Source organism: Chaetodon auriga, chromosome 1 (genome assembly GCF_051107435.1).
Source record: "Chaetodon auriga isolate fChaAug3 chromosome 1, fChaAug3.hap1, whole genome shotgun sequence".
Taxonomy (NCBI): domain Eukaryota; kingdom Metazoa; phylum Chordata; class Actinopteri; order Chaetodontiformes; family Chaetodontidae; genus Chaetodon; species Chaetodon auriga.
In genome coordinates, this window is record NC_135074.1 from 12,121,357 (window position 1) to 12,132,447 (window position 11,091).

Below are 11,091 nucleotides of genomic sequence, written 5' to 3' on the forward strand. Positions count from 1 at the left end.
TCAGCATGTAAATGACAATTTAGTCAGTTAGTAGACATGTAGGCGAACAGTCATCTATACAATAATGTGAAATGAAATGTGAAATATGGTGGAACATTATAGCAAAGTTACCAAGTTCAATTCTATTGAAATAACATCAAGTGAATAGCGTTTCTTTTGTTTCCTCGTTAGCGTCTGTTGTGAAAAGGAGAAATGCTGCTTAAACCTTTCCACAAGAAACAAAACGCACACATCTTTACTGCTGCTGTGACTGTGAACTCCAGTGAACATTTACTGCATGAACATCGTCACTTTGTCAGCGTCAGATTTTTCTGTCTTGTACTTCAGTCAGTTTTCTAAATAGATTGCTGGTTGCTAATCTGAATTTTGTCAGCCTTTCTCTCACCACAGGACTGTAGCTCTCGGTCATGTCATATTTTTTTCTCCTTTTCCAAACTCTCTCAGTGATATTTGCCCCGACTGACTTGAAGGTCAGAGCCAGACTGAACACACTCAATGTGACTTGGCATCCCTCACCCAACCACACGGTGGTCTCTGGCTACAAGCTGTCCTGCCGAGATGGAGAAAGGACAACGCAGACCCACACCATCAGGCTCCGTAAGAAGGCCAGGTATCATCTCCTCACTGGGTTAGGTAAGTTGTTGACTCAGGATTCTCCAAATGCAACGTGCCTTTAAGTGTATTCTGTCTTTTTTCTAACCTTGCTTTAGCTACAAAATATGACCAAATATTAAGTCAATTGATGCCCCACTTTGCTTTAGAAAATTGTCAGCTTTGTTCAATTCTGAGCAAGGAACTTTTTTTCTGTCCTTGCCTGGCAGTGTGGTATTTCATTCAAAACAGCAACCCTACTTTTGAAATTAAGTAATAGAAAGTAATTAATGTTTCAGCATTCCCTTCAAAAGCTGTTTTGCAGGTTAACGCATTTAAATGCAAGATGTCATATGTGGGTTCTTGGATACAGACACGCCCTGCAGAGTGACAACAAATAGATTGTTGCATTTACAGTTTTCCTTTTCCTTCCTTCCTTTTCTTTTTCCCTCACTCTCTCACTGTTTGTGTGTGTCAGTCCCTGACCGGCAGTACGAGGTGAGGGTTTGGGCATTCAACAAGCAGATAGATGGAGCAGCTGCAGTATGGAAGGGAAGGACAGACAAGACCCACAACATAAGTAAGATCTCTCTTTGTATGCGTGCGTCATTGCAGAAATGTATGAATAGGTGTAAAAAAAACAAAAGTAACAAGGCGTTAAAATAACATGTTTGTGTGTTACAGCATTGTTACTGCCTGTACGCCCCCCTCCATTGCCCCCGAGCAGCATCCAGGCCATGGCCAACAGCTCCACATCCATCTGGCTACGCTGGGAGAAGCCACGGTTCAGCAACGTACGGATCATCAACTACACGGTGCGCTGCAGCCCAACGGGAACCACCAACGCCTCCTTGGTCTCCTATCACACCAGGTCAGAAGCCGAGGTGGACATATGAAACTTAATCATGTTTATAATGTCTAAGAGATACTGGCCCTGAAAGCGTATCGTGACTCATGGTTACATCAGAAGGGCCATCAGCAGCGTACCGTACGCCTTTAGAAGCAGCATAAAAATTGGTCAGCAAAAGGAAACATTCCTTTTATACAAAGCGAGTAGAAATGGTATGTTAATTATCTTTTTTTCAATTGGTCAGTATCTTTTTATTCATTATTTTTTTTCTTATTTTGTCTTCTCTAAAGACATCCCAGAGAGGTCAAAATCAGTTTGCGTGTGAAGTCATTACATTCCTCCTTTAAACAAATGCTTTTAGCATACCTTGTCTACTTTCTCTGCCCAGTAGTGCCAGAAGAGCATTTCTTTAGGTGGCGCAGTGTTTCCTCTTTAAGAGCACCCTGGCCTCAGCGTTTCTTTACATTTTTTTTCGTCCAGCACACGAGCTAATGCGTTGGCACACAGCTTTGAGGAGCTCCATTATTAACTATCATTTATAATCAAAGTGTCAATGAGTCCACCAACCAGCAGCACTTATTTTTGTCCTTGAATTGTTTTTACTACAACTCTTTGTCAAGGAATATACTCTTTATCCCTCCTGTCTGCACTGCTCTTGGTGTATCATATTTATTCAGGACTTTGAGTTCTTGAGCTAAAGACGTGCATGAAGTCTTACAAGCATAACACAGTAAATGACGAGGCAGGTATTAAGAGTTAACAATGTAAAGGTGATACATATCACAGCCGGGAGTGGTCCAGCTGAAAGTCAATAATGTCGGGGTGTAACACAGCACACACACAGCACACACTCAGGACTCTGCCGTGTTTGTGTGTTGCAGCTCTGCTCAGGAGATTCTGCTCGGGGCGCTGAAGCCCTTCACCCGCTATGAGCTGGCGGTGCAGTCTAATGGAGAGGACGTGGTGGGACCCTTCAGCAGCACAGTGGAGGAGTCGACTCTGTCTGACCGTGAGTCCCTCCTATCAGTGTAGTCAGCTCAGTTTGTATGCTGTCGTAGCTTTTAAAAACCCAACCGTCAATGTCCCTGAAGATTTCCCTGCAGTATTTTGTGGGCTGAAAAACATGCTCTTAAGTCAGCGTTAGAACAGTTAATGATGTTTTATTCATTTTTCTTCATTTATTCTTTGTTGTTGCCTGAAAAGAACTTTATAAATTTGGTTTTTAACAATGCTAAATAAATAAAGTTATTATTAATTTGACATAAGAGGAAAGTATTTCAGAGGACTTACTGAGGTGTGCAGTCTTTTTTCACTCAGTGGATAATAATGAATGAAAACTTTCCTTTCACTCACCTGCAGTGCACTCGAGCATGTCACTTCAAGGGGAACTGCAGTGTGGCAAAAAAAACAAAAAGCAGAAGAGTTCTGGGAGAAATTGAAGAGTTAGGCTGAGCAGACGAGGAGGCAGTGTCAGTGAAGAGTTTTCTGTTTGAATAAAGGTTAAAGAAAGTCAGAGCTTAAATTTCATGGTTTTGGTCCTTTCAAATTCATTCAGCTCAAAATACAGTTATGAGATGAATTTCACCCTGTCTGCTCTTAGATTTACAGTTGATCCTAAAATGTGTCATGTTTTTTTTTATGTCTGGTAGAATATTTTACCTCATGCCCCTTATAAATAATTGATTTCAGCTTGTTCTTGAAGTGCAGCCTTTCAGAGTTTTTGTCTGATTAGCTGCTCTTGATAGGCTGATTATGCCAGTTTTATTTAATTACCTTCATGTCCAGCTAGCGAGGTAAAGGTGTTAGCCTTTTGGTTTCTGACGCCTGCAGATGCTGTAATGTATGCATGTCGAGGTGCACTTGAGTGCATGCAAGTGAGTGCGTGCTCACTCATGTGTGGATCATTGTGTTGGCCAGTGGCCAGTGGACAGGGGAATTAGTGGTTTGGCACTGATAGCTGATAACTGGCTGTAATGAAATACCCAGGTGTAGCAGTGGCTCTCATGTTGGCCAGCAGCTGTCAGCCAAGTAAGGGGTGGTGAGAGTAGAGTGGGCTGCTTTTAATGACATTATTACCACCAGTCACCCCGTCACGCTCTCCACTGCCATGTATCATCACCTGAGCCCCGGCCCATTCGCCCATTGCCCCGCTTGTCCGCTCTCTCCTGTACCCAGGTGGCGGGGACAGGAGGACGCAGATGGTCGTCACACAACGTGTCAAATCCCCCACCAAGACAATATGCATTCCGCAGCTGTGAGGCCTCATTTCTGGGCTCTAATTACTGACCCAGTCCTCCTCTCTCCTTCAGGGCCCTCCACACCTCCAGAGGAGCTGCAGCTGAGCGCTCTGGACTCGTCCTCTGTGCTGGTGAGCTGGCGCCCTCCGCTGGAGCCCAACGGAATAATCATCAGCTACAGGATCTTGTTCAGTAGCAACCTGAGCCAGTCTGAGCACATGTGGGAAAACCTCTCTCAGGATGGTGAGTGTTGGTTGGCATCACCTCCTCACTGCACTGAAGACTGTTAATCACTGAACTTTTGCCTCATATTTTTAGTTAGTTCATGTGCATCTTACCTCCTTTGTTTTTCAAGAGCTTTCATAAAATTTCTGGCTTGGGTGAAACTGTGTGATTAACAATAAGCCTTGACAATGCTTCTCTCTTTCTCAGGGAGCGTTACCAGTGTGGAGGTCCAGGGTTTGTCCAGTGGCAGCCGTTACTTTTTTAAATTAGGGGCGTCCACTGAGGTGGGACCAGGGCCTTATTCACCTATAAAGGATGTTCACATCCCCCTTCCAAAATACGGTGCGTGTCATGCAGTACATGTATAGGTGACAGCATTAATAAGCAATTGTGGTTTTGTGAATTAGTTGAGACTTACCAAACATAAAAGACAGAGCCCGTTATTTAACGAAGGTAAGATCATTGGTTCGATATGGTGGCACGTAAAATGAGCTAATGAGATGAGCTTTGGCAGTGTGGGAAAGCAGAAATGTTTTGGTGAATCGAAATTGACAACAGAGGGAGTGAGAAGGAGGCGAGATGCTGTCACAGTGTCAGGAGGGTTGAAGGCTGCAAAATGCTGAATGAGACAGAAACAGTGCTTATCAATTCACTGTGAGTTATTTCTGTGGCTGAGGGCTCAGACAGGAGAAATCCACCACTAGCAGAATGAAGAGGAAATGTGAAACCTCTCTTATTTAGTTTGAATTATTTCATGTTTTTTTGTCGTTATAATCATTAAAATTAATACTGATTGATACCACATTATTCATAGATGATTATTAATCCAGCAACATGTTTGCTAGTTGATATTTTTGACTTACAGGGTACAGAAAACAACAACAACAACAACAACAATAATAATAATAATAATAATAATAGTAATAATAATAATAATAATAATAATAATATGTTTGGTTTGTTTTTTTCCCCCTGTTGAATTTGATGTAACACTGACAGTACAGCTCTGAAATGTTTAACCACCTATCTGAATGTATGTAGCTTGATTTAAATGGGTTTTTTCTTTGTTGAATTGTCTGTATTTATTCAAGTTGCTCAAAGCAAAAGCAAAAATCTAAATTAAAGAGGAAACCTTTGGTCGCACATTCCAGGTTAATGAGACGCAAATCGTGTAAGTGGCAGAACATAACCAGAGGTCTCATCAGTTGCTTATCCTTGGTTGTCCAGATGTTCAAGACTAGAATAAATTATACTGTTAGATTACAGTCCATCACACTTGAATGAACTATCAGAATCTCCAAACAAATTGCACCACTTTTTAACCGTCATTTATGAGCTTAGTTTCAAAGAGAAGAATTCAAACCACATAAATTCAGATAGATGATGGTTTATGCAATAAATTCTGTGGTATTTATAGCTCAACATTAAGTATTCGGTAGTGGCTAAATTTCACCACAAAATATCTCGGCCATTTTTGCTTCCATGAGCAGACACACATACTCGCGCAGACACACATACATGTGCAGCCTTTTCCAATTAAAGTGGGTAATTTGTGCCTGCCAGCAGGGAAAGTGTAGCTCGGCAGGACACTGTTACTTCGCTTCTCCTATTCTGGTGCATTTTGAGGATAATATTAAGTGTGGATATCAAAGGGGCAGCCTCATCAGCGACCCCCAGGGGAGAGCTTTGAATTACTGCTCTCTGTGCCCAGCAGAACTGCTGTGAAAAGCACTTTCTTTACTCTCATGCCACTTTGTGTTTAAACATGCATTCTCATTATACACTTTTTTATTCTATCGGTCAGCATTTCGGCTTTACCTGTAATTATTAAATGACCCTTTTGTCTTTAAACAGAGGGAGTTGTAAATACAGAGCTATTAACTCCCCGTGAAGTATTATCCAACATGCCCGTCAAACGTATTGTCCTTACAACGACCTTACAAACAGTTCCATCATCAGTGAAAATACTCTTGAGCATTTTGTTTCTCTCCCATGCATACCAAAGAGGAATATTGTTGTGCACATGCTATCCACCAACCTAGAGTACTTTTCGTGGACAAAATCATTATATTTATAAATTGTCTGTCCATCCATCCCATTCTCGTGAAAGCAATGTTTCAGGAACGCCTTGAGGGTGTTTCTTCAAATTTGCAAAAAACGTTCACTTGATCCCAAGGATGAACTGATTCTTTTTTGGAGATTCAGATCAAGGTCACTGTGATCTGAAGTCCGTCCCATTCTGGTGATCGAGTACTTTCAGGATCATCTGGAGAAAATTTCATGACATCTGGCACAAACTTTCCGCTCAAAGGTCACTGGGACCTCACAAAACATGTTTTTTTTTCATACTCTAACTAATTATTTATAGGTTAATTCTGAAAAAGTTTACGCAAATTTGGATACTGAATTGGTGACTGTAATCTTGGGTGTTCCCCTTGAAACTGTGGTGATTGTTTAGATCTTCTGTGGTGCCGGGGTGAAGATGTGTGTGAAGCATCCACGTTTTAGAGTTTGTAGCTTCTTTGCAGCAGCGTCCATATTTGAAGCATTGTAGTTCACCACAGGCCCATTGGTTCTGCTGATATTGAGCTTTAGGTGGTTGTTGTTGCTCCATGTGATGCAGCTCTCTATCAGTCCTCTGTACTCCTCTGGAAAAATGGTCTCTAAGTGACGACAGCATGTTTCAAATTATCCTCTGGTATCATACATGTCAATATAGTGATACTTCCATTTCACCAAAAAATACACTTCATTGCATTTACTATTGTTATTGTTCCTTCCAAGTCTTCCCTACATATATTATGTGAGTCCAGACAGACATGGATGTAAATCCAACTTGGATTTAAAGGAAAGGTTGGCAGAGACATACAAACCACGAGGTGGGATTCCTATTTGTTCCCTTCACATTTGTAATTTTTGGGAATTGATTGTCAAAAGGATCATACATTTGGAATATGTGAACATTAAACTTCCCAAATGCAGTACCGTTTTTTTATTTTTATTTTTATTTTTTTTGCTTTTTTTAATCCAAACCCTTAATAAAAAAAAAACAGAGTAACAGGTTTATTTTATTCATATAGGCTGTAATAGTGTTGCCAGTATGCAGTGTGAATGGGACTGAGGTGGCTGGCGGGTGGGTGAGAGCTCCTGCCATCTGTTTCCTCTCCTCTCTATGTCCAGACTGCCAAAGATACCCAGCATAAATGAATATCAATGAAGGTCCGCTCTCCCGAGTTGAATTTTGTCTCATATCTCTTCACTGCTGTTATTTTGTCTTAAATGAAGGAATCGATACATCCTTGTCAGACCTGAGCCAAATAGTATTTCAAACTAGAAATGTTATTATAATGCTTTATTTTTGAAGACATTCTAGCTATGAGCCACGTATATATACTGGCAATAGATCAAATATGAAAACCAATATGGTATATAATATGGTATATATTTCTGAGAGTGGCAAATCTGTGCTGTCCTGATGGTTGTTTACATTATTTCTTCCACTTTTTTTTTCCTTTTCCATCTTGTCTGATATTTTAACAGAGCTGGACATCCATGCAGTGACAGGCATCATAGTCGGTGTGTGTCTGGGACTGATATGCATCCTCCTCTGCATGTGTTTCAGCTTTCGTAATGGCAAATCCAGGTGATGTAACTGCAGAGTGCCAGTCCTTGTACATTACCTATGCACATCTTACATCTTTTACTTATTTGGAACAACTGTTATGTTACAGAGAAAGGCAACCAAAGGCAACTGTATTAACGCTCAGTCTTCTATAGTGCCCAACTCCTATACTATCCTTCTCATCTCTGCTCTGAATAGGGAGGTGTCTGGGGGCCTGGACTCCACAGCTGTGACCCCCAAGTACAGGAGAGGAGGTAGCCCCGTTCCCTCCGATGTGCCAGAGTGCAGCGATAGCCACGAGCTGGAGACACTGATGCCCCCAGGCAGCCAAGAGTCTGGTCAGCCGCTAGAAGAGGCCTCAGAGGAGCAGAGCCTGATGGAAAGTGCTAATCCAGTGGAAGGGGAGGATGCCCCTGCACCTGAACCCAAGGTCAAAACCTGCAAAGGGGGAGGTCTATTCCAGATGGGACTTGGATATGCCATTATTTTTTCATGTGTTGATAGAGGGATAATAGTTGTAATTCTGGTGCATCTGCTGTGCTGTTGTTCTTGCAGGCTGCTTGGAATGGCTCTGTGAGCCATAACTGGGCCAACAGAATCACTAGATACAGAGACACCATGACAGAAGACTCTCCAACACTCATTAATGGAGCACTCAACATGCTAATTACTGATAGCGGCACGGTAATTGAATGAGATAAATTCAATGATTAATCTATTTTAGCCATCAACCTGTGTCTGACAAGCTACTTTAGCTTTAGCATCACTGCCTCAAACGGCAGTTCTCATTGACTGATCGCTAGACCACGCTCCCCTCGCTATGCCTGTCAAGCTTTCTGTTCTTGCATGGCACATTTGGAGTTTACAGTGATATTGGGTAAGATTTACCACTCGAAGTGGAACAACTGGGTCCTTAATTTCAAAAAGAGCTTAAGAAAAGCAGGGTTCTCATTTCTGGATTCTGAAATGAAGGCTATGATTGGCAGATTTTACCAGCTAGCCATCTAATTAAGCTTATGTTCGCTCCCTGAATTGATTGAAAACGCTGTCTCTGGCTGACTGTTTAATGTTTCTAGCTGACTGGTTGAAACAAAAAAATTGTTATTGGTTCTTAAATATGCACGTGACAGCTACATCAGTGACAGTGTCCTTAAGACTGAGACTAAAGTTGGTGGTCACAAGCAAACAGTCAGCAGCATTCCTCTTGCAGGTTTTCTAGCTCCCTGTAGATCTGGTGAGTCTAAGTATTATAAGTATGATAAGGAAAAATGTGAGATCAGGATCTTATGTCTTTCTAACATAACCCAGTTTGGCTGTTTGATTTGGTTTTGGAAAAAAATACACCACCCATCGTAGGCATGTGGAAAAATCCCAAAGTTGACAGCAGCAGTTGCATAACTGGTCAAGGGAGGGGTTTAGCAAACAGTCCATTGTGATTATTGCTGATATCTATGTGTTCATCGTGCTCTCTGGAAGTCTACTGACGAGCTGCTATTATCAACTGAGCATCGTACATGTACTTAATCTCAAATCCCGTAGACAAACAAGTAGACAAACTAATAGGACAGACTGATATAACAGTGACGTTGTTTTGTTGCAGGACTTAGAAGATCGTCTGTGCACATCCCTGTGCAGTAACCAGGTCGAGGCAGAAGTCATTGTTCACTCAGAGCTGTCAGACCCCGGGAGGGGGAAAGATGAGGAGGGCAGCGAAAGGGAGAATGATTCTAACACCACCAGAGGACCCTCATTATCAGAGGATAGATATTCTCCTTTGAGCCAGCCAAGCCCACCAGGAGAGGAGGACATGCTAGAAAAACTATCACTGGCCCAAAGCCCCTTGAGTCTTCCCTCAATAAAGTTGGTGGCTAATCACAATGGGGAGCTGGAAGGCATGGGAGACCAGCCGAATGTAGACTTAGAGCCACAGCAGGACACGGGGCTTACCAATGGTTTCCACTCCCCAAAGACCATGCGTTCTGTGCTGAGGTCAGAGCATCTGGAGAACAGGGACTCGAGACACTGCCCTTCAGCACCAGGGAAGGCCATCTCTGCCGGGCTGCCCCCTACCCCCTTTGTCAGCTCCGGCCTTGTCCACTCTACCTCAGCAGCTCACAGTTACCTGTGCCCGTAGCCTCTCATGTCGGGCAGTGACCCTGACAAACACACACAGACATCAGACTGATCTTCTTTCTTTTATGTACCCAGGAAGAATCCCTAAGGATTATTTTTATGCACCTCATTATTGGATTCCTTTCTCTTCCTTGAAAAGTTTTTATAGGTAATTTGAATGCGTTGTTTCATGTGTGTATATACAGTATACATATACAGTATATTTTTAGTGGTAGAGTACTGTATATGGGTATGCATTCTCTGGCATTGCAACCATATTTTCCTCTGGGTTTTGTTTCCTGTCCTATAGGAAAGAACAGAAAGATTTAACTTAACCAAGCAGATGGAAGTGGACTGAAGGAGGCTATTCCCACTGTGTCGCACATGGCTCTCTTCCACTCAGGAATGAGAAAGCCTGGAATGTTCTGTGAACGAGTAAGACAGGCTATCATCATGGATGGGAGGATCCGAAGAGCATCTCACTGGCTCTCCCTGGGCGTTGTTGAGTGGACGTGACTTTACGGAGTGGCACTGAGGAATAAGCCTTAAAGAGTATCTGCACACTGTGAGAGTGCAGAACACCTGTGTCTCTCTCCAGCCTCCTGCTGTCTCAGGGTCCACACACACACACACACACACACACACACACACACACACACACATACATTTCCTGAAACATACACAAAAAGCTAAAGTATAGCTGATTACATGGTATCTCACCGTCACCCATGAACATACATTTACACACACACATTTCCTGACTGGAGTGTGGGGGTCTCAGGTGCCTAATTATTGTAGGTGCGTTTATAACCTCTGTATATTTCTATAGATGATTATATTCAGTTCAAATACAAAACACCTGTCAACATGAAGGAAAAAAGTAGAAAAAGAGTAGACAGATTTGGTACCCATGAAGTATTCTCATCCAAAATGCCAATGTGGTGTGATTTTGTAAACCAGGGACTCTCAGTTGAAAAGTAAAATGTGGTTTTGCTGTATTTCAGATGGTGGATATCTCATTTTGGAAACAAAGTATTTACATATATGTGGGTATTGGTTTAACTGTGTTGGTGGGAGAGCTGGAGGAGATGTTACAACAACGCATCTGTAGATCACTCTTCTGGTTTGGCTCCCATTTAGGGATGCACCAATGTGAGATTGTGCCATTAGTTGTCATTTAAAACTCAGTATAATCATATTTTTATGCTTGGCATGTTTTGACATGTTTTTAATTGGAGGAAAATTCAACCTGACCTTTCAAGCCTACCTGATTCCAGCTGTTTTAACAATTTCCACAATGCTGTACTCTGCTACAGTACCAGAAACATAAGCTGACTTGAAATTTCTGTATTTATCAGATCGGAAAGAAGAAAAAATAAATAAATGTCAAATTTTGTAACATTGACCCCAAACTGCTCGACGTATTCCTTAAGTATTCGGTCAGATCGCTTTCC

At 42.1% G+C, this 11,091-nt stretch overlaps 1 protein-coding gene across 1 annotated transcript in view; it reads left to right on the forward strand.

Moving 5' to 3' along the window:
- igdcc4 (immunoglobulin superfamily, DCC subclass, member 4) overlaps positions 1 to 10,564 on the forward strand; it is a 44,146-nt gene extending 33,582 nt beyond the window's left edge. The window contains exons 11-20 of the mRNA XM_076756350.1: positions 445 to 633; positions 1,070 to 1,171; positions 1,276 to 1,462; positions 2,323 to 2,450; positions 3,751 to 3,921; positions 4,111 to 4,245; positions 7,444 to 7,546; positions 7,724 to 7,955; positions 8,081 to 8,209; positions 9,126 to 10,564. Coding sequence (XP_076612465.1) covers positions 445 to 633; positions 1,070 to 1,171; positions 1,276 to 1,462; positions 2,323 to 2,450; positions 3,751 to 3,921; positions 4,111 to 4,245; positions 7,444 to 7,546; positions 7,724 to 7,955; positions 8,081 to 8,209; positions 9,126 to 9,659 — 1,910 coding nt within the window. The 3' untranslated portion in view covers positions 9,660 to 10,564. The remainder of the gene's footprint in view (positions 1 to 444; positions 634 to 1,069; positions 1,172 to 1,275; positions 1,463 to 2,322; positions 2,451 to 3,750; positions 3,922 to 4,110; positions 4,246 to 7,443; positions 7,547 to 7,723; positions 7,956 to 8,080; positions 8,210 to 9,125) is intronic.
- Positions 10,565 to 11,091: the final 527 nt, after the last annotated feature.